The sequence below is a fragment of the Typopeltis vanoorti genome, chromosome 13, assembly GCF_054136105.1.
Source record: "Typopeltis vanoorti isolate ZY-2024b chromosome 13, IOZ_Tvanoo_1.0, whole genome shotgun sequence".
Taxonomy (NCBI): Eukaryota; Metazoa; Arthropoda; class Arachnida; order Uropygi; family Thelyphonidae; genus Typopeltis; species Typopeltis vanoorti.
This window is the reverse complement of record NC_143561.1, coordinates 34224168-34249284: the sequence shown is the minus strand read 5'-3', so window position 1 is coordinate 34249284 and position 25117 is coordinate 34224168. Positions and strand designations below refer to the sequence as shown.

The 25117-nt window shown below is 36.7% G+C and overlaps 1 protein-coding gene across 1 annotated transcript in view; it reads left to right on the top strand.

Moving 5' to 3' along the window:
• The window catches only part of LOC150100043 (ATP-dependent translocase ABCB1-like), a 181493-nt gene that overhangs the window by 19607 nt on the left and 136769 nt on the right, over positions 1-25117 (top strand). Inside the window, exon 2 of the mRNA XM_090403202.1 lies at positions 20667-20767. Within this exon, the coding sequence (XP_090259328.1) occupies positions 20667-20767 (101 nt within the window). The remainder of the gene's footprint in view (positions 1-20666; positions 20768-25117) is intronic.

Below are 25117 nucleotides of genomic sequence, written 5' to 3'. Positions count from 1 at the left end.
TAACAAATCAGAGGTAATAAGTATATTGCAAAATTTAAATGCAAACACTGCCATAGGTTTAAATGGAATATCAGCTCGGGTGTTGCGTGAATGTGCAAAGGAATTGTCAACGCCTCTTACTTGGTTATTTAACTTAAGTTTGAACTCTGGCGTGGTCCCTGGGGAGTGGAAGTTAGGCAAAGTGGTTCCTTTGCATAAAGGTGGCTCTAAAACTGCAGTAGTTAATTACAGACCAATCACCATATCAGGAGTAGTGGTAAAAGTATTGGAAAAATTGGTTAAACACAAAATTCAAGAATGGGTGGATCAGGATATGATACTCTACAGAGGCCAACATGGTTTTGTTAAAGGTAGATCCTGCCTTAGCAATCTATTAACTTTTCATAATAGAATGACATCTGAGTTGGACAAAGGAACTGGCTACACAGTGGTACTTCTGAATTTTGCTAAGGCTTTTGACAGGATACCCCATGGAACACTGTTACGCAAATTGGAGCAGATGGGAATGGATACTAAATTGGTGATATGGATAGGAGAATGGCTCAGGGAGAGATACCAGAAGGTGGTGTATGGAGGAGCCGAATCCAGGATGAGGCAGGTGACGAGTGGTGTACCTCAGGGCTCTGTGCTTGGGCCATTGTTGTTTAATTTGTATATAAATGATATAGGGAATGGCTTACAGGGCGATATTCAGTTGTTTGCTAATGATGCGAAGTTGGGCAGCGCAATAAAAAATCAAGCTAATGTTAAAAGTTTGCAGGTTGATTTAAATAAGCTGGTAGAATGGGCAAAAGATAATGGATGTCAGTTCAATGTGGAAAAGTGTAAAGTCGTGCATTTTGGGATTAAAATATTGCCAGCTGTGTACTATATTGATGGAACAGTACTCCAAGAGATTGATGAGGCTAGGGACTTAGGGGGTGTTGGTAGATAGAGAGATGAAGTTCAGAGGACACATTGCTATGGTGTCCAAGATTGCACATAGGATTACTTGGTTGTTGAGGAATACACTGACATCCAGAGATAAAGAGGTTATTGTTTCCCTTTATAAAGCATTGATACTTCCACATTTGGATTACTGTGCTTAGGTCTAATCACCTGGATTCCTTGGAGAGGGTTCAGAGAAGAGTGACCAAGTTGGTGAGTGATGTAAAAAATGCTCCCTACATTGATAGATTGAAAGCTTGTGGATTGCAAAAGTTGGTTGATAGAGAAGAGGGGATATGATAGAAACATTTAAATTACTGAAAGGTTTTTATAGGATTGATGCAGGGGAAATGTTTCAGCTGTGTGATAGTGATAGAAGAACAAGAGGTCATCCCTGGAAATTAAAGAAGAGTGTGGTTAACAAGGGTGTCAGAACAAGGTTTTTTTGCCTGGAGGGTGATGAACGAGTGGAATTCATTGCCTGACTTAGTTGTGAGTTCTTCATCTGTAAATGAATTCAAGAAGAGATATGATAGATATTGTTTTGCTAGTTTGGGTCTCCCGCGATGAGTCTACCGACTCCATGGAGATACCCGTAATAATAATAATAATAATAATAATAATATATAGGAGGCTATATATGGGAGAAGGTGGAGAAAATAAGAGATCTAGGCGTGATGGTGGATAGGGATTAAAAATGTGGAGGACACATTTCTAAAATTGTGAAGATAACCCGATGAATTCTGGGCATGATACAGAGGACACTGACTTGTAGAAGTAAAGAAATACTAGTTCCATTGTATAAACTTTGATATGCGTGGCACATGTGGACTAATTTAGCCCACAAATTTGGTGACCACATTTGTTTTCCTGCTTTTCAAAATGATGAAGAGGCATTGGGAAGGGTCCAGAGGCAATTGACTACGGTGGTTTCTGGACTCTGGAATGTTGAGTATGAAGTAAGGTTGAGATGATGCAATTTACAGTCTAGTCGATAGGAGGAGTAGGAATGATATCACAGAGATGTATAAGTTGGCATGCAGTTCTTATTAAATTAATGTTGAAGTTTAAGACATGATACGATGAGCTGTGTGTATGACAACAGGACCTCCTACAATGAGTCTTTGACTCCATAGAGGTCTGACGATAATAATAATAATAGATGAAAGAAATTTAATCCATTTACACTTTGCAGTTAACATAGGTATTTTTACTTCAACTCCACATGAATTACAGATTTGTATCTGTGAATTTTAAATTGCTTGCAAAATAGCGGATTAAAAATAGACTTAAAGAAAACTCAAATTATTATTATTATTATTATCATTACATGACACCTCCAGGGAGTCCAAAGACTCATCGAGGAAGGGCATCTACTCTACAGCTCTGTCTCACCACTCAATCCACGAATTAACCGCAACTACACCAATGCCATCTACCGCCCACCACCACAACTATCATATCACCCACTCTTTATCCTGTTAACCTGAGTCTGTAATCCACATATTTACAATCTGTCCTCATAATATAAATCCCATAATCCAGATATAATCTTTGTAACTCTTCTTTGCACCCTTTCCGCAGCTTCTTTATCCACTTGGAACCCAGGAGACCAAATCTGCACATAGTAATCCAGGTGTGGTCTTACCCAGGGCCGGCAAAAGCAGGTATGCGATGCCCACAGGCACCGCATACCTGCTTCTGCCGGCCCTGGGTAAAAATTTAGCTTTTTGCGGATCATCTGATAAATTATATGAAAGGAATAACGGCAATGTTTTAAAATTAGTCGAACTGTTTGCAAAGTTTGATCTCGTTATGGAAAAATCATGTTGAAAGCGCCCTACATCAAAACAATAGAGTACACTATTTGAGTAAAGACAGTCAAAATGAAATATTGGAAACTTTAAGTAACACGATCAAGGATACAATTTTATTATCAATCCAAAAATCTAAATATTATTCCATAACTTTAGACTGCACACCTTATGCAAGTAAAACAGAACAAATGACCATTATTATTCACTTTGTTTCCTGTGAAAATGGAACTGTCAAGATCAGGAAAAACGTTTTAGGTTTTGTAGATATATCAGATTCCACATGATGTGGTTTATGTGCAACAATAATGGAACAACTGGAAAAATGGAACATTACCATTGAAGACGACAATGCAGCAAATATGAAAGGGAAAAAAATATGGCCTCCAAAATTTCCTTTTGAACAAAAATCCTTGCGCTTTTTACGTGCCATGTGCTGCTCATACTCTAAATTTAATCATTAACGATGCAGCCAAAGTGAATGCAGATACAATTAGTTTCTTTGCAATTATTCAAGAAATATACAATTTCTTTTCATTCTCTTACAAACATTGGGCAATCCTTTTAAAGTTCATAAAAAATTTTAACATTGAAACAGCCATAGAAAAGCGATGTGAAAGTTAAATTAATGCAATCTGCGCTCTACGATATCAGTTAGGAGAAATTTATGATGCACTTTTTGAAATTTTAAATAATGAAAATTTTAATAAAGAAACTTAGCATGAAGCACAAACATTATGTGCTAAAATAAAGGACTACAAATTTATTTGCTCTCTTATATCTTGGCATAATTTACTTAACAGAATAAACCTGTGAGTAAAATGCTTCAAGACAAAAATATGAACATTACACTTGCTTTAGAATCTATCGAAAACTTAAAAATATTCTTACAAGAGTATCGATCAGATACAAATTTCAAAGAAGTTCTAAAAACGGCAAAATAACAGAGTGAAGAAGTGGATGGAGAACAAGAATTTAAAACTGGTACGGAAGTTTGATGACGAAAGAAGACACGACAATTTGAGTACGAGCATCATGACGAAACACCACAATCGCCAGAACATAAATTTAGAGTGAATGTGTTTTATACACTTCTAGATGTTGCAATGTGTTCGTTAATAGAACGTTTTGAACAACTAAAAACATATTATGATAATTTCAGTTTCTTGTATAGATTAGTACAAATTAATAACGAAAATTTACGAAAAAATTGTGGCGATTTAGAGATTCTCTTGAAGGACGGCGACAATAAAGACATAAATGCAATAGAACTATATGAGGAGTTATGTGCTTTCCGGGATATTTTTCGGAAGGATAATTTAAATATTCAAAACCCTTTCGATATTCTTAATTTTTTTGTGCATAATAATTTATCTTTCCCTAACTTTTCACTTGCTTTAAAAATACTATTAACCTTACCTGTTAGTGTAGCAAGCGGTGAACGTTCCTTTTCCAAGTTGAAATTGATTAAAACCTACTTAAGAACAAGTATGTCACAAAAAAGGCTTGTTAGTTTGGCATTAATAGCTGTTGAAAATGATATATGATTGGAATTAGACGTTAAGACCATTATTTCTAATTTTCTGAATATGAAATCAAGAGCCCTAAAATTTTAATTAAAAAAATTTTAAGTATATTTATGTAATTTAATTTATTTTCTGTTATTCTGTAAAGATGTTATTTTTTGAATACTTATATTAAATTTCTACTTATTTCTGAATTCTTTTCTTATTTTCTTATCTATCTTGAGTTTCTTTTATTTTCCTAAAAGATAGTTCCACTTATAAAAATTATTAAACAATTTGTACAAGTCAATAAGAATTTAGTAACTTGTAAAATGCAAGAATTTTTTAACTTTAGTTCAAATAAATTTTAACTTTAATTAAAATTCATTTTAATTTTGTTAGCGATTCGGTTGGTGAGAAGTCTATAATCCCTGTATCATTATATTCAACGATTAAAGTGAAGTGGCTTTATCAAAATTTGCTTTAACTTTTGAGAATTTTTTGAATATTCGGGTTTTTAACAATTATCCTGCGTAGTCAACATCCCCGTTTCGTTACATTTAGCGAATCAACGTGTGGCTGTTCTGTCAAAATTTTTTTAAGAAATTTCAAATAATTTAAATTTTTATTATCATAAAAGAACCACACATGCCCTGATCGTTACAGGGGCACTTAGATAGAAATTGCATGCGGGCGCCAAAGACCCTAGTGCCGGTTCTGGTCTTACCAAATAAAGAGGCAAAATTATTCCTTATCCTCGCATGTCAAGGTTCGCTTCAACATAGCAATTATCCTCTGAGTTGTATTTGCAACTTTTGCTATGTGACCTTTGAACTTTAAATTGTTATCCACCAATACACCAAGATCCCTTGCTCTTTCACTTTCTTGTAGTATAACCCCACTAATATAATATGCTTCTGGAACTCTAATCACGCCAAAGTGCATAACTTTACACTAACATTAAACTGACAGCCATTTTTATTTAACCAGATTTCCAGTCTATTCAAATCATTTTGTAATTGCTGAATATCAGTAGCATATCTGATTGCCCTGTGTTAGATCTTGAATGGGAGAATTTATAAAAAAAAAATTCATTCAAGATTTAACAAGTCCAACATATCAACAAGGAGAAACTTTTACTTAAGCTATCAGAAGGATTGTAAATAGGACTATAAATACCTTAAACGTAGAATTATAAAAGAAAGCTTGTTTATTTAAATCTAAGTAAAGATTTTCAGTATATTGTAACTATAAAAGAATATTCTATGTGAAACGAGATGTTTATCAAAGTGTAAACAAAAGTCCAAAGTTCGCAGGCGGACCGTTCGGGTGAACGTTTGGCTTGAGGCATAAGCATTTACACGGACAGCATTGCTAGTTTGTTTTCCCGTGAAGACGCTACACAAGAGGATGCGATATACCGGATCACCTCACGGGCAAAGAAGACGAGTGCCATGTGGAAGAACGCAGCAGTAAAGAGGGCACCAAGAATGCAGAATAAAAGGGGTTTGCTCTCCTTTCTCTCTCAGGGCTTTTTTGTCTAGTTCTCCTGACCTTTTCTGGGTATTTTACGTGGTTGGATGTTGGGCCTCTCTCTCTCTCACCTCCTGATGGATTCCGGATCGCCCTGAGATGTTAGATGTCGGCATCTGCAGTTCCAGCGCCCTGACTAGCTATTTCCTAGGGATGGAATTTCTGAACCCGCAGCTCTGACGAGAATATGTGGCATCAGAAACAGGCAGATGTGGGCACATCGCCAGACATTTGGTAAAGCCAAGTAGGATGACCTCTATGAGTAACCACGTGGATAAAGGCCAAGCAGAGATGTTCTGACCCCAATTCAAGGAAGAGGGATTCGGCTGTGTAGGACGAAAATGTGAATTAAGTGACGGATCTGTTAATCTTCCCAAGAGCTGGTAACGTACAGAATTTTGTTATTCCTTTCGCACTTAGAGTGAAGAAATGTTATATAGTTAGTGAGCAAGGACAATGTAGTATAGAACTCTTAGGTGATTATCGATGATACAAGTGGCTTAAATTCACTGAGCATTTTGTTAGAGAAAGTTTATAGATGATTTGTGACAGGTAATTTATGTGAATAACTAATGTAATTCAGAAGAGAACAGAATGGATGAAATTTAAGACTTGTATAATGTGTACTTTAATGCTTAATCTTATAGAAGAAGCTAATGATTGTATCTTTATGTGTTTTAGTTGGTTTAACTAGTTCTTTACTTTAGAATGATATAACATTGATTTGAGTGCATGAATGTAAAATGTATAACTTTAAGATCTCAATAAATGTGTTTTATGTTTTGTACCTGATATTAGCCTGAGAATGAATTCAAATTACCTCTCATAAAATCAGAACCTAAGTAGAGTAGAATAGATGTTTAATAGCCACGATTGCAAACGACGTTAAAAATAGTTAATAGAAAGGGGGATGGTAAATCCCTTTATGTTTTTATAGCCGGGTACAAAACTCTGATTGAAATCCATAGAGTTTCATGCTGAAAAAACTATCGGCGAGCCCAAGTGTAAATGATCACTTGGGTAGTACAACACCAGGACAACTCCATGCAAAGGTGGAGCAAGCTCCATCACTAACTTTAATATTCTCTGATAATGTAAAACCCAGCTCCTAAGAGATGTATATATATTGTTTTATGAGAAGAGGTCACTACCCAGACCGGTTTCAACCTTTTTTGAGGTCTCATCAGTGAGTAGGTAGACCTGGAATATCAAGGTTTTAAATGAACATGAACTTACATACCTCTACTATCGAATTGCCGGATAGTAGAGGTATGTAAGTTCGTGTTCACTTAAAACCTTGATATTCCAGGTCTACCTACTCACTGATGAGACCTCAAAAATGGTTGAAACCGGTCTGGGTAGTGACCTCTTCTCATAATGTAAAACAATATGTATACATCTCTTGGGAGCTGGATTTTACATTATGAGAGAATATTAAAGTTAGTGACAGAGCATGCTCCACCTTTGCATGGAGTTGCCCTGGTGTTGTACTACCCAAGTGATCATTTATACTTGGGCTCGCCAATAATTTTTTCGGCATGAAACTCTATGGATTTTGATGGATTTCGATCCGAGTTTCGTAGCTGGCTATAAAAACATAAAGGGATTTACCATCTCCCTTTCTATTAACATATTCGCTGGTAAAATAGCCTTTCGGCTTATTAAATTTGTAATTAAACATAGTTGTTATTGAGAATTTTGGTACTAAGAATAAGTGTTAGATTCTTCACCTCTGTATGTTATCTGAGAAAGTTTCCCTAGTTAAGAATTCCTTCTAACTTAAATATATTGTTTGGTGCAGCTTAACAAATAAATTTGCCAGTATCTGATCGGGAGACAATCTCAGGCAGTAATTATAAAGAATTGTCCCTAACAAAGGGTAAACCCTTTGTCCGAGTAATTGATACACGAGATTAATCTAGAAATCGGCCAGATATATAGATAGTCTTTCTATATCGTGTACTGAAGGCAAAATTTAGGTTTAGATCTTGAAAGTAATTAGGGTGAAAGTAAATATAGATCTAAACAAGGAAAAACAAGCATAAATTAAAACAAAGCCACAGAGTGGTGACATAACACCTGCCTATCTTTGCACTGTTGGAACGTATTTCCTCCCTGGTTTTGAATTCACCATTTTGTTGTGACGTCCTCTTATTAATAAAATCAATTAATTGCTAATTGATTACTAATCAAAATGTAGGGAAATTTATATTTATACTGCACCACCCTATATTTAGATTAGTCTATATAAAATAGTAGAATCAATTTTCAATTAACTTAGCAGTCTCCTTACTCATACAGGCCGAATTTAATATTTTTCACTTAGGGCTCCCGCAAGATTCGAATTATTTATGAACAGTGCAATAAAAAAGAATCAGGCATACACAATATTGAAATCAACAAAACAAAACATTTAATATAAGGTTATATGACAAATACATAAATTTAACTCCGAAAATAAGACAATACAATTAACTTAGTTCATCAGGTCAAAACATTCATATTAAATTAGACTTCAAAATCTTCACATACAAAATTCACAGTTCTCTCAATTACAGAGATTGTTCACTCAGATCAATACAACAGAATTTCTTGTTAAATAAGTTTGCTGGTATTACTCAGTTATACTCTATACTTAACACTCAGCAGGCACTTATCACGTTATTAATCGCGGCAGTTATTGTTTCAAGGGGAATTATTTTCAACTTCTAACTTTGGCGAAATTCGGTGATACGCCACAGTAAATGTTAGAATATCCGAGACAGAACTATCACTCAAACCTTCACACTGAAATAAATAAAATATGACCGGGATTAATCTTCAGCACATCATATTTAATGTGAGCACATTTTCAAATTATATTCATTTATTACTCCGTTGGAACACATTTAAAAGAATTCTTCAAGGAGATAACTAGATTATTATTTGTCGCGCTTCACAATTCTCGACAGCTACTACAGGGCAGAATAATTATTCCATGTTTACTACTGTATAACAAATTAAGCTCTGTACAATCCTTCTTTAAAGCAATAAATACGTAGTAATTCTAAACTAAGTGGATTTATTCTGAATCTTTCATTAAACCTCCAGTCCTTTAGTTATCCTAATACGGCACTAAATTCCTATTACTGCCACCGCTGACTTTACTCTCAGCTATCTATAAGTTTTCTCCTAGTCTCTGTACACTTCTAAATGCTACTCCCTTGAATTCCTGCCCTTCAGTCTTCTCCGTTTACTTTCACCTCCCTGCTTATATCCTTCCTTCTTCCCACTTAAAACTTGTTCACCCCGTCTCACTCATATATTTTTCTCTTCTCTCCTTTTATCGAAGCTCACGGTCTACGCTCGCGCATTCTATTTTATTTCTATCTCCATAGCAATGATCGAAACAAAATGTAAACATTAGCATTAACGTTACATAAGGTTATACCTTTACTTTGAGTAATGAAAAGTAAATAATAAAAATATTATAGTTACTTAATTTCTCTTTCATTTCTCTTACAAATAATAATAATTAAAATATATGTCACAGTATATATAAGGCACATAAAATTACATACATATATAGAATTCCTCATAATATTATTGAAGGAATAAAGTAATTAAGATAAATGATATTTATTACAGAGTCCTTCCAATAGTAAAATATACATTAAAATTATATAATTAAATAATAGCTGATAAAATTCAGGGATAATACATAAATAACAAATCTTAAGCAAGGGACTAACAAATAATTTTTAAACAAGTCTTGCTTAATATATGATCTCTGTGTTCACTGGGCATCTACAGATGCCGTATGGTCACTCCGATGCTCGATGATGTTCCACACTAGGCCTCGCCATGTAGTCCTGTTGTTTGCCCTTCTGGCAGCCTCAACTCTGAAGATCAGTCACTACACACATGCCATCCATCCATCTCATTGATGCTCTACCTCTGCCTCTTTTTCCAGGAACTTTACTTTCTATTACTGTTCTGAGAAGTCCTGATTCCATCCTTTCTATGTGTCCAAAATATTTTAATTTTCTTCTGTCAATATGAATTTGTCAATAGAATTTGAGCTGTGCAGAAGAAAGTGATTTTTAATCGGTGAATAGTCCGCTTTTTCCCCCCTTTTTCTACGTTTTTGAGTGCTAAATTGTTTCTCTGAATACGAGTGTACTTCAGTGGTTGTTTTTTGGAAGTTAGTTGCTGTCGCGATATAATATATTTTGGTACCGTCGGAATCGAACGCGTAACGGTGGAAGACAAAACGAAGCTAAGTTACTGTATTTAGTTATATTTCATTTGATTTAATTATATTTAGTACTTAAATGTTCTGATGTTTATATTTTTTTCCCTCTTATTTATTAATTGAATAATTATTAAAGATTACGCTACTCGGCAGTAAGGAATGATGGTGGATTCAGCAGCAGTCGCAAGTGGCATAACACCAAGTCCTCTGCCATTTAAGAACTCAATTATTAGCAATATCATAAGGGACTTTGTGGCATGCAGTACTTGTGGCATGTATGCGTCTCGGGAATTACATATGTGGCTTGTTAAAGAGAGTGGAGAGCGTATGTGCGCAAAATGCAGGCAGTTGGAGGAAATAAGTACATTAGATATATCGATATCCGACTTTGTTGCTCCAGAAACGGGAAATGAATGTAGGAAGACAAGTAGTGTGATAGGAGAGAATGACAAAATAATAGTTGATAGTGTGGAAGGTGTGAATGACTGTGAAAGTTTAGGAGATGGTTTTGTTTGGGAGAGTGAATTTAGATTAAGAGTGACTGACCTGCAGAAGGAGATAGATGAGTTGAAAGAGGAGGTGGAATGTCTTGTGAATGAGAGCAGAAGTATGAAAGATAAGATTAGGAGAATGGAAGAGATAAATGCAAGGCGAATCAGAGTAGGAGAGAGAGAGAATTTAGGGAGTATGAGTGAGAGGTATGGGGGTGCTAGAAGAGGAGAGAATGGAAACAGTAGAAGAGAGGGAATGAGAGAGAGGTATGGGAATGCTGGCAGACGAGAGGATGGAAACAGTAGGAGAGACAGAATGAGAGAGAGATATGGAAATGCTAGAAGAGGAGAGAATGGAAACGGTAGGAGAGATGGAATGAGAGAGAGGTATGGGAATGCTAGAAGATGAGAGGATGGAAACAGTAGTAGGAGAGACAGAATGAGAGAGGGATATGGAAGTGCTAGAAGTGGAGAAAATGGAAACAGTAGGAGAGAGGGAATGAGAGAGAGAGATGTATGGGAGTGCTAGAAGAGGAGAGAATGGAAACAGTAGAAAAGAGAGGTATGGGAATGAAAGAAGAGGAGAGAATGGAAACAATAGGAGCGAGGGAATGGTAAGAGGTATAATATATGTCGACTCAATGATCCGTGGTGTCCAAGATAGGATGCGTGAGGAGTGTTTGCCAGGAGGAACAATAGAAAGGGTGGCTATGGCAATTAAGAGAGGTGAAAGGGTGGATGAGATGATTATGATAGTAGGAACGAATGACTTGAGTGGTAATGTAAGTCGGGCAGCGAGAGATATGAGATTTTTGCTTGAGACTATACGGAAGAAGACAGAGAGAGGAAAGATAGTGTGTGTGTTGCCTAGGTATGATAATGATGAGCTGAGCAGAAGAGCGGTGATATTGAATGGCATAATAGTGAGAATGTGTGACAAGAGAGGACTGGTATATGTGGATGCTTGGAGTGCGTTTGAGGAAAGAGAGGAATTGTATGCGAGAGACCGTTTACATTTGAATGAGGAAGGATGTAGGCATCTGGAGAGATTGCTGTTCTGAAGGAGTCAGTGTGTCCCAGGGAGGATGATAGCAGGGGTGGCCTCTTGTGGGAATGGATATTTGGGAGAAGGGAGACGATGTCAGGTAACACTGAGCCCAGTGGAGTCTAGAAAGGATAATGCTGGATATAGAAACAATGGCATTTATATGCTTTATACTAATGCCAGGAGTATCCGGAATAAAGGAGAGGAATTGGTGGTGCAGATAGCATCAGCCTGGCCAAAAATTATTGCGATCACTGAGACGTGGTTGACAGAAGGGGATATAACAACAGGAATAGAAGTCGCTGGGTATAGCATTTTTCGCCAGGATAGGAGGGGAAAGCGTGGTGGTGGGGTACTGCTTATGATAAGTGATGACCTATGTCCTCTAAGAGTGGAGAATTTGGAAGGAAGTGAGACAAATGATTTTGAGAGCGTATGGTGTGAGGTAGAGGTAGGCAAGACAAGATATTTAGTGGGGTGTTGCTACAGACCCAGGAGCACAAAGGATGGGGACCTGAAGATATTTAGACAGCTAAGTTTGGCAAATGCAAGAAGAATGACTGTTATGGGAGATTTTAACTTCAGTAGTATAAATTGGAGAGAGGAAGATGCATGTAGCAATAGGGGAATGGAATTTCTAGAATTCTTGAGGGACAAATGTCTTAGGCAACATGTAACAGAGGGAACAAGAGGTTCAAAAGTTTGGATTTGGTTATAGCATCAGAAGAGTTAATAATAACTGAGTTGACGTCTCTCCCCCAGTTTGAGAGAGTGACCATATGGTGTTGACTTGGAAAATGAATAGATATGCAGGAGTATCAAAGAGACGGGAACTTATGTGAAATTATAAGGCAGGTGATTATAATTGTCTTAGACGTCAACTTCGGGAAGTTTCATGGAGGGAGGAATTGGAAGGCCGGGATATCACTAGTGCGTGGGAAATTGTGAAAGAATATTTGTTATCAGCAATGGTAAGTTGTATACCACGAGTGAAGAAGAAGAGGACGCAATTTGGAGTAAAGTGGATGACAAACAATATTAAACAGGAATTGCATGCGAAAAAGAGGCTATGTAAGAGATATAAGGAGACAAGTGAAGAGATGCATGAGGAATGTAAGACACAGGCCAGAAGAGTGACTAGTGTGGTAAGGAAAGCGAAACTGGAATATGAGAGGAGATTGGCCCTAAGATCCAAAGAAAATCTTAGGAAATTTTTTAGTTATGTGGCCAGTAGGAGGAGAAATGACTGTGTAAGAATGATACTGTGGGATTAAGATCAGATTAGAGTGACTGATGCAGAGGACATAGTGGAATTGTTCAATGACCACTTTATTGGAGTATTTCATCCTGGAGCAGTCAGTTTTAATGCTAGAGGGATAGGGCAGGTTCAAGGTTTAGAGGTACAGTAGGAGAGTGTGTTTCAGATACTGAGAACTCTGGATGTCAATAAAGCTTTTGGACTGGATGGTATTTCACCACGACTTTTGAGAGAATGTGCTGGGGAACTGACAGTACCTTTGACCTGGCTTTTCAATGAAAGTCTGGCTTCGGCAAAGGTGCACAGAGAATGGAAGGAAGGTAAGATAGTGCCATTGCATAAGGGTGGTAACAGACTGGAAGTATCTAATTATAGACCAGTCTGTGTGTCATCAGTAGTTGTTGAGATCTTGGAGAAAGTAGTGAGGGACCGTATACAGCATTGGGCAGATGAGGGTAATGTTATCTGTGAGAATCAACATGGATTTGTGAAAGGATGCTCTTGTTTTAGCAATATGATAGCCTTTTATAATAAAGTTACAAGAACATTAGATGAGGGAAAGGTATATACTGTAATTTTCTTAGACTTGGCGAAGGCATTTGACAGGGTGCCACATGATAAGCTGATATTTTAGTTGCAGCACATAGGTCTGGATGTCAGATTGGTCAACTGGATTCAGGATTGGCTGTCTGATGTCTGATAGGTATCAGAGAGTTGTGTATGGTGGAGCAGTTTCCAGGAGGCAGGGGGTTACAAGTGGGGTCCCACAGGGCTCAGTACTAGGACCTATATTGTTTAACCTTTATATCAATGACATAGCCAGTGGATTGCAGGGGGATATTCAGTTGTTTGCGGATGATGCGAAGCTTGGAAGGATTATTAGTAATAGTGCAGATGTGGTAGCCCTGCAAGAGGATTTAAATAAGCTAGATAGATGGGCAAATGAATTGCGGTGTCAGTTTAATGCAGCAAAATGTAAGGTCTTGAGGTTTGGGAAACATCGATGGGATGCTGCATACTCTATGGGAGGAGTTATACTGGAGGAAGTAGGGGAGACAAGAGATCTGGGGTTGATGATTGATAGAAACCTGAAGTTTAGGGGACATATTGCAAAGGTGGTGAAGGTAACACAGAGGATTGCTGCTATTATGAGAAGGACACTGACCTGCAGAGATAAGAGGTTATTATTCTGTTGTATAAGTCTCTGATCAGACCACACTTGGATTATTGTTCTCAGATTTGGTTCCCAGGATTTGAAGGGGATAAATTAACTGTGGAAAGGATACAAAGACGGATGACAAAGATGGTTTCAGGACTGTACAAGGATAGTTATGAGGATCGGCTGAGAGAATGTGGACTGCAGAGTTTGGTGGATAGAAGAAGGAGAGGTGATATGATTGAGACTTTTAAATTTTTTTTGAGGTGGTTACAGGGTTGACACTGGGGACTTCTTTCGCTTGGTTGATCAGCGGGAAGGAGTGATGACAAGAGGCCATCCCTGGAAGTTACAAAAGGAAACTGTGAGCAAGAGGGTAAGGAGTGGTTTCTTTGTGTGGAGGGTGGTTGAGCCGTGGAATGCATTGCCTGATGGAGTGGTGGGAGCGAGAATGGTCAGTGAGTTTAAAGAGTGGTATGATAGACTTTGTGTTTCTCAGGGGGGGCGATCTCCCCTCGATGAGTCTTGACAGAGTTTTTGTCTTAGGAAGGACCTCCCTCGATGAGTCTTTTGACTCCTTGGAGGCCTGAATAATAATAATAATAATAATAATATCCTTAAGGTGCCTTAAAGTTCTACTAATCTTTTCAAACACCCATTCATTTGTACGCCTTTCAGTGTATGATATCCTCAACAGCCTTTTGTAACACCACATCTCAAAAGCAGATATCCATTTCTTATCTGACTTCTTTAGGTTCCAAGTCTCGTATCCATAAGTCGCTGTTGGAAAAACAACTGCATCCAAAATCCTCAACTTTGTTTCCTTGGAGATAGATCCATCCTTCCAGATTTTAGACAGGTCTCTGACTGTTGTTTTAGCCATTCCTAACCTTTTTCTAACATCTTCTGTACAGCAGTTCTTCACATTAATAATGGATCCCAGGTACTCAATCTTGCTGACTTCCTCAATTCTTTCTCCATTAAGATACATTTGTTTCTCAAGAGCTTCTCTGTTTGTTTTTCCTTTGAGAACCATGATCTTTGTCTTGCTAGAATTGAGTTGAAGTCCTCTGTTATTACTGATCTTGTTAACTTTGTCAAGAATTAGTCCTAGTTCTTCCATGTCATTACAAAGGAGTACTGTATCATCAGCGTACCTCAGATTACTGATCAATCTACCTCCTATCGTAATTCCTGTCCTGAGCTCATCCAATGCTTCACGCATGATATATGATAGATTATGTTAAATGTGAATGAAGAACAAAAATATACAAAACAATTTCATTCACAGTTTAACAGCACCATCAGCAAACAATTGCAGATCTGATGATAGAACCTGCTTGATGTCATTAATGTATAGATTGAACAGTAATGGCAAGGGCTGAACCCTGAGGTACATCACTGGTTACCTTAAATCTGGGAGATTCACACCCACTGTATACCACTTTTTGATATCTGTCTGTCAACCATCCCCTGATCCAAGTCTATAGATGATATTATAATCCCATATTCTCCAGTTTACGCAACAGCCTCTCCTGTGTTATTCTATCATATGCCTTAGAAAAATCCAACATTATTATAGTTTTTCCATTCCCTTTATCCAACTCGGCTGTAACATTGTTTTAAAATATGAGCAAATTGCTAAAACATGACCTTCCTTTAGTAAATCCATACTGATCCCTGCAGAGTATGGAATGCTTGTCTATCCATTTCTGCATGCGAGTTCTTACCAACTTCTCTAAAATCTTCACTACCACACCAGAGATACTAATAGGTCAGTAGTTAGACACATCAGTTTTTGCACCACCCTTGTGCAATGGAACTATCATACATTTCTTCCATTCCTGTGGTATCATTCCTGAGCTGAGACTCAAGTTATACAAATGTGTGAAAGGCCTAGCCAATTCAGCTGAACATTACTTACGCAAATGGGCTGATATTCCATCTGTTCCTATTGCAAATTATTATTCAGATTATGCAAGAGATCTTCAACCTCATTTTCATGAACCTCTAACTCTTCATCCAACGTAGCAGTATCACTGTGCACCATGCTACATACACCTGGTTGATGTATGGACAAAAGATAATGGGTATCAGTGGAGAAATTTAAAGTTATGCATTTTGGGATAAATAGATTTCAAGCTGTGTGTGTGTGTCACATTGATAGAACTGTACTGTAGAAAATTGATGAAGCTAGGGATTTAGGAGTGGTGGTTGCCAGAGAGTTGAAGTTTAAGGACATATTGCTAAGGTAGCTCATAAGATTTGAAGACCACACCAACAAGCAGAGATAAGAAAGTTGTTATTCCTCTTTATAAGGCCTTGATATGTCCACATCTGGATTATTATCCTTAGGTCTAATCTCTGAGTTTCTTGGGGATGAAGAAGTTGTGGAGAGGATTCAGAAGCGAGCAACCAAGATGGTGAGTGGTCTGTGGAATATTCCCAATGAGGATAGATTCAGGATGGGTGGGTGGGTGGAGTGCAGAAGATGGTTAATAGGCAGAAGAGAGGGATATGATAGAAATATTTAAGTTACTTAAAAGTAACTTAAATATTTCTATCATATAAACTTAAAAGTAACTTAAAAGTCGCGATAAAAGGTATTATAGGATTGATGCAGGGGAAATATAACAGCACTTGGCTAGAGGGGGTAGAACATGACATCATCCCTTAAAGTTGAATAAAAGTGTGGTTAGGCTTGAGATCTAGATTTTTCACTTGGAGAGTTGTGAATGAAATGGAATGGATTGACAGATTCAATTGTTAGCACTTTTCTCTTAATGGGTTCAAGGAGGGATATGATAGATTGTGTGGATAACTTGGATCACCTGTGATGAGTCTTTGGACTCCATAGAGATGCCCGTACAATAATAACAATAATCGCTCAAAGACAAGATCAACAATGGACAAAAAAAAATGAAAGAAGCACTGTATTGGATTCCACCAGAGGAAAAGTGACCACAGTCAACCAAAATCACAGTCATCATTTTATCTATCCACTAGACATCATCATATGTTGTATGGTCACTCTGTTGCTTGGTGATATGCCACAATAGTCCTTGCCAGATGCTTCTGTTGTATGCTTTTCTTGAGGTTTCAATTCTCTGCAGATCAGTCACTCCATCTTATTGAAGGTCTACCATTCCTTTTTTTACAGGAACTTTACCTTCTATTACTGTTTTGAGAAGTTCCTCTTCCATCCTTTTGATGTGTCCAAAGTATTTCAATTTTCTTCTATCAATATCCTTAAGGAGCCTTAAAGTTCTACTGATCCTTTCTAGCACCCCTCTGTTTGTATAGCTTTCAGTATATGATATCACAATAGCCTTCTGTAACACCACATCTCAAAACCAGCTATCCTTTTCCTATCAGACTTCTTTAGGTTCCGAGTCACACATCCATAAGTCATCCAGAATTCTCAACAAACAAGTCTCCGACTGTTGTTTTAGCCATTTCTAATCTTCTTCTGACATCTTCGGAACAGCAATTCTTCACATTAATAATGGATCCTAGAATATTCAAACTTGCTAACTTTCTCAATTCTTTTTCTGTTAAGGCAGTGGCATATTCAGGTATATGCCCGGGCCTAGAGCGGCAAATTTTGAGGGGCAGTGGAAATTTCCAGGAAATTTCTCATTTTGTAATTATAACATGTAACTTATATGTTGCATATACTCACAAGTAGAAAAAAAAATTTTTTTTCCTCATTATAAGTTGAGTCTGCAAGCATATTTGCAAGCAGCAAGACGTAGAATATTTTAGGACATTTTGGGTGAGTCATAATACATATATAGTTATTTATATTACAAATTTATCATATATAAATCAACATGTTCATTAAATATGAGGGGCAGCAAATACCTAAATACACCACTGCATTAAGGTACGCTTGTTTCTCAGGATCTCTCCCTGTCTATATTTCCTTTGAGAACCATAATCTTTGTCTTGCAGGATTGAGCTGAAGTCCACTGTTCTTACTGGTCTTGTTAACTTTTTCAAGAATTTTTTCCAGTTCTTCTTTGTCATTACATAGGAGTACTGTATCATCAGCATACCTCATATTATGGATCAGTCTACCGCCTGTACTAAACAACTACACTCATGCTACATCATGATCCTCAGAATAATATAATAAACAGGTGAGGATAAACATAATGATAATAAACATAAAGATAATAAACAGGTGAGGATAAACACCTGATCTTACTGTGGCTTCTTGATTTCCTGAAATCATTAGATTTGCAGAAGTGACATTGAGAAGAAAAGCCATTGAACGGACAGTTTTGGAGTCATCTTGGAAAGACTGTCATCTAGCATTGTGTTGACAATGGCTGACAATGATCTCTCACTCTCTTTCTATCTATATATATATTATCATTATCATTGTCAGCCATTGTCAACACATTGTCAGCCACTGTCAAAGTTTTTTTTTTTTTTCAGGATAATGTGTAGATTTTGAAAGGATTCAGAGATGAGTAGCTAAGGTGATCTCCGACTTCTAAAATGTCGTTTATGATGTAATATAATCTAATATTTTTATATTCAGTATCCCTCAGTCTTATATAATTGAATGGCACATGATCTTTGAAAGCAAAAAATTAAAAATGGTAATATATAGAAATGTGTTGTAGGCTACTGGGTGAAAAATGGAGATTATTTTCTTGGAAGCTGGTGAGTAATGCATTGCCAGAAGGAGCAATGAGTGCAAGGATAGCAAATAATTTGGAGTCATAGTATGATAGATATGATACCACTTACAGTGCACCTCCAGTAATAATTTATATGACTTCACAAAAATACGATAATGTAAAATGCAAGAGACGGATGTTAGTAATGCTTGGGAAATGTCAAGGGTTATTTACAGAAAACATCATCATATTGAATAACCTAAAGTTAAAAGGATAAATTGGGTGTCAGTTAATTAGATAAGTAGCATCATTAAGAACTAGCTACAAAAAAAGAAAATGAATTAAGGATATGTAAGGGGGAAAGCACATCAGCAGGCTCATGAGCAATATGAAGTGCACACAAAGAAGAGTGACTAGCATGGTGAAGAAGATAAATTCCATTGTATTATACAAATGATTTTATACAAGTGAAAATTAGTGGAACAGGTCAGAAGAAATTCCAAAGAGTTGTTTAGAGCATCACGTAGTTTGCAAGTCTCCATCATCCAGGCAGAGATAAGCAGTGATTGATGCTATAGAGATTGAGATAAGAATAGAGGTAAATGAACTAGATTTGTTTTAGATATTAAGAAATCTTAATGTGAATATAGCCATGGGGGGGGATCTATACTAGATCTAGTATCCATACTAGGATCTATACTAAATAAACTGAGCAAAGGATGACTTTCATTTCAGTGTGTGAAAGTGTAAAGTTATTGCTTTAGAATGGGGAAAAAAAAAACAAAAAAAAAAAACTATACAATATGTAGCCTACAATAACTGAAGGACAAGAAATTGATGAAGTAAGGATTAAGGGTAATGGTGAGCAGACAGTTGAGGTTCAGAGGACAAATATATTAAAAGATCTCTTGAATGTTAAAAAACACATTAACAAGCAAGAAGGAAGATATCTCTCTTTATAAGGCTGTGATATGACTACATCTGAACTGTTCTTGCACTTATTTGGTTGCCTATATTTCTTGGCGATGCAGTGGAGTGGACTTAGAGGTGAGTGACCAAAATGGTGACTGGTTTATGGAGTTCTCCATGTGAGAATAGATCAAAGATTTGTGAGCTACAGAGTTTGGCTGATAGGTGGAAAAGAGGGGATATGACAGAAACATAGAAGCTTTATAGGGTAGATGCTAAAGAAATTTTTCAATATGTGCATGAGAATGAATAAGGGGATTGCCTCTTGAAGTTGTATAAGGAACATGGTTAACAAGGACATGAGGAATAATTTCTTGCTTGGAGTTTGGTAAATGAGTGAAATGGGTTGCAATAGGTGGTCTTGAGTTTTTTTTTTTCAGCAGTGATGGAGCAGTATTATAGGCAGGGGGCGTGTCGGCACTGTGTGTAACGCACACAGGCACCAAAGATTTCAGGCAAAGAGGAGGAAATATTTTTAAAAAAATATTATTCATTAATTATATCAAAATAAATTACATTTTTGTTTAAATTTTAATTATATTTTATAGATTTGTCTTAAATAAATTATTTATAATCACTTATTTGTTATTATGAAAATTTAATAAATAAAAATTTCGTATTTCATTTTTACTCACTGATACATTTTTATAAAGTGATTTTTTATTGGGGGGGGAGGTATAGGGGCATCAACTAAAGTTTTGCACACAGGTACTGGACATTACTGGCATGCTACTGATTATAGGTATTGTATGAATAATGGTTAATATGGGCCTCCCACACTGAGTATTTGGACTTTGTGGGGTTTCCTATACAAAATAATAATAATAAATTCAGACTGTTTTTTTTTTTTTTCTGCCTGTTCTTTATTAAGTTTTCTTTATTAAGAAAGTTTATGCTGTTTCAGTAATATTTATTAGATTAATCTAATAACAACTATTACTGAAACAACATTAAATGATTTAAATATTACACTGGCATTCTTAAATAAATAAAACACTACTTTAAATAAAATATGGAGTGTTATGATTTATTATTAAAGCTACTATTTTTTTGCAAACCTCAGTCAGTTCAAAAAACATAACTATCAGATATTTTTCTTGCAGATTGCTATGGAGACTATTGGAAATATTTCCACTGTCATATCTCTTCATCAAGAGGAAATGTTTTATGCAAATTTTGAAAAAGAATTGTTAACCGTACAAAGGTAAATTGTATGCATTTTTTAAAATAGAATCTAAACCTGCAGTGGTGATATATTATTATTATTATTACCCAACCCCTCATGGAGTCAAAGACTCATCTGGGATATACACCATGAACTATATACTCAAGGCTATACTGTGACTCTAAACTTTAAAAATAACTTAACAGAGAAAGCTGTAAAATCATGTAACAAACAAACAAAAAAACAAAAAATAACAACATCCTCCACATGATCTAGAAAACTGAATGTTATTGTTGATTTTAACTAGTAATTTTACTCCATGTTTGCAGTCTTTTGAAATTGCATATTCTGTGTGTTGAGCATACTGTTTCTTCCTTGATTAGTAGTTGGATCTTGCTCTCCAAGAAGAAATTTGGCATTGTATGGTGACTCAATTATTAAAGGTGTGCTGGATGAGAGGATTCACAAGGAGTGTTTTCCAGCTGGTAAAATGAGTAGAGTAATTGAAGCATTGGATATGAGAAGGAAGTGGATTGATAGTTTTAATAGGTACAAATGACTTGACTGAGAACCAAGAGCATGTCAGAATAGATATCAGGAGGTTGCTTAGACAGATAAAAGAGAATATTGTGATAGAAAAGGTAGTAAGCGTGTTGCCTAGGTATGACAGTGGTGAGATGAGGTGAAGAGTTGGATTATGAATGATATGTTTGCTGAAATGTGTGAGGAGAAAGCAGTACAGTTTGTTAATGTGTGGAGGGAGTTTGAAGAATGAAGTGAACTATATAAGAGGAATGGACTACATTTGAGTGGTTTTGTTGTCGCTTAGAGAGACTGCTGCTGGAAGATAGAGAAGTGAGGACAGAGAATTAATCTGATCAAGTGGGAAGCAATGTGGAAGAACAGGAGAGTAAGGAGAGATTGAAGAAGTGGTTATTAATGAGGAAGTGATTGGTACGAGTATAGGGAATGAGAGAATGGGTGTGCAAAAGGAACAGGGAGGCTCAGGATGGGCAGGGGAACACAGTGTGAGAAAGGTGGATGCTCAAGAGGATGTGAATGCATGTTTAGACAGGAAAGGAATGGGATGACATGGTATCAAGAGGAAACAGTTCGACTTGAAGAGGGTTCTAAAATGAATAAGCAGAAAGGGAAATGGCTCCAGTTGAACATGGAGAAATCACACTGAATGAGTGGTATCAATGGAACTAGCTGAAGATCCAGGAATGAACTGTTGTGTTTGTATACAAATGCTAGAAGTGTAAGAAACCAGGAAGATGAAATGGTTGCATTAATTGAGTCTGTTCACCCAAAAATTATCGGAATAAGTGAGACATGGTTACATGAGAATGAAACCCGGCAGGAATAGAGATTTGAGGGTATGATGAGTTTCGTGAAGATAGAAAGGGTAAAAAAGGGAGTGGGGGGTGCTATTGATGATAGAGAAATAGTTATGTCCATACAAAGTAGACATGCAAGAGGGAAATAGTGTCAGTGGTTTTGAGGTAATATGGTGTGAGATAGAGGTGAATGGAATGAAATACTTGGTTGGATGTTGTTATAAACCAGGTAATGTGGATGGTGGTGGTGATAATGAAATGTATAATCAAATTAGCCAAACAAATAAGAAAAGGGTGATCATTATGGGTGATTTTAATTATGGCAATATAGACTTGAATGATGAGATAGCAACTGGAAGTAAATAAAATGAGTTTCTTGAGATTTTGGGGGATAACTACTTCAGACAGTATGTAACGGAGGGTACACAAGGATTGAGGGTCTTGGATTTGATCATCTCATCAGAGGATGTAATTATAAATGAGGTGATTAACTGGGTGGTTGCCAGCAGTGTAAGAGCCTCTTTGAGAAAAGGGTATATGTGGAACTATAAGGGAATAGTGTCAGTGGTTTTGAGGTAATATGGTGTGAGATAGAGGTGAATGGAATGAAATACTTGGTTGGATGTTGTTATAAACCAGGTAATGTGGATGGTGGTGATAATGAAATGTATAATCAAATTAGCCAAACAAATAAGAAAAGGGTGATCATTATGGGTGATTTTAATTATGGCAATATAGACTTGAATGATGAGATAGCAACTGGAAGTAAATAAAATGAGTTTCTTGAGATTTTGGGGGATAACTACTTCAGACAGTATGTAACGGAGGGTACACAAGGATTGAGGGTGTTGGATTTGATCATCTCATCAGAGGATGTAATTATAAATGAGGTGATTAACTGGGTGGTTGCCAGCAGTGTAAGAGCCTTTTTGAGAAAAGGGTATATGTGGAACTATAAGGGGGGGGGGGTAATTATGAAGAGCTCAGGAGACAGTTTGTGGGTGTAGCATGGAATGAGGAGTTAGCTGTAAAAGAAATCAGTGCAGCCTGGGAATTTACAACAATTATCTAGTAGAAGCAATGTCTAAATGTATCTCAAAGGTCAGAAGGTTAAATAAAGTAGGTGTGAAATGGATGAATAGAGAGATTAAGCTTGTGATACAGAGAAAAAGCGCATTATGGAGGCAGCATAATAGAAGTGGTGATAATCAATTAAATGAGGATTACAAAGACCAGGCAAGGCTCGTTGGTAAGAGTAGCAAAAGTGAGGTATGAACAGCAGTTAGCTAATGAAATCAAAAAGAATCCTAAGCAGTTCTTTCAATATATAGCCAACAGAAGAAAGAATTATTATGGAAGGATGACATTGATTGGAGGAAATGGTATAAAGACAGCTGTTGCTGAAGGAGTAGTGGAGATGCTTAATGAGCAGTTCATAAAGGTCTTTCAATCTTGTGAATGTGACTTCATGGAGAGATTGAGAGCAGTTGATAATGGGGAGGAGAGACTGACTGTCAGTGAGCAAGAGGTGTATGGGGAGTTGAGCAAACTAGATGTTAATAAGGCTGTGGCTTGATAATCTCCACGTATTCTGAATGAATGTACCAGGGAGTTCACACCTGCCTTGACATATTTTTTTTAATATGAGTCTTGCATTGGGTCAAGTTCCTAAGGAGTGAAAGGAGGGCAAGATTGTACCGCTTCATAAGGGAGGTCATAGAACTCAAGCATCAAATTATAGGCCCATCTGTTTGTCAGGTGTTGTAGTGTTGTCAGGTGGTCAACCCAATTCTAGATCCTCAACAATGGTATTATCTTTGATGGACAGCATGGATTTGCTAAATTGAGATCACGTTTTAGTAATCTACTTACTTATTACAATAAGGTGACTGCTTCCTTGGACAGAGGAGAGGGATACACAGTAATATACTTGGATTTCGCAAAGGCTTTTGATAGATTACTGCATGATAAGTTGATAGACAAACTAGAGCAGGTGGGATTGGATATTAGATTAGTGCATTGGATTAGAGACTGGTTATCAGATAGGTATCAGCAAGTGTGTATGGAGGAGCAATATCCAGGAAAAAGAAAGTCACTAGTGGTGTGCCTCAGGGGTCTGTTTTAGGGCCATTACTGTTTATCACGTTCACTGCCAACTACGAGTATACTCGTAGTTGGTATATGAGCCTCACAAGTCAACCACAAAATATACTCATATGTTGATTACCGACCTCCTATGTCAAGCACGAGTTACCCATAATATAAGCACCTTAATTTGGACCCTTGGCATGTGAGTAAAGCAAAGAGCACGTGTGGATGCTTGGTAGAAGGAAAATAATTTCAACAAAAGTATAGTATGTTATATATGAGCCTCACAAGCTAACTACGAATATACTCGTATGTCAATTACCGACCTCCTATGCCAAGCATGAGTTAACCCTTAATTTGTAAATCAAATTACGAATGGTACCCTTTAAAACAGTTTTCCACACACAATGATAGTCTTCCTGGCACACAGGATAATAATAACATGTTTCCCATCATTTTTTTCGTGTACATACTCGACATGGGTTTGTCGGGCGTTTCTTTTTTTTTGTGGGTGGTAAAATTTCCAAATAATGTCGATCCCAAATCCTGCTGATATTCTGTGATGTTGTAAGCTCAATCATTCCAACAAAAACTGAAATAAATGTATCTCTAAATTTTAATGCAGTCATTGCATTTCCAGTAACTTTATTATAAAATTTATGCACATTTTGAATGTATATATCAAAAATGCGTATTGCCAATTTCTTTGGCCATCTAATTGTCTTTCGTAAGGCATAATAGTAAGAAAGCATTTGATCAGAAAGATCAATGCCTGACATACCCAAATTATAGTCCCTAATGATATTTGGTTTTAAATGAATTTTACCATTCCGATTTTTCGCTTCAACCATTTCAAATTTGTGAATATTTGAAATGGAAAGAACTTCCCTCTTATCCTTCCATTTGCTGACTAAAACAGGATCTCTTCTTTGCCAGATAAATTCCCCCTTCTTTAGTTTCT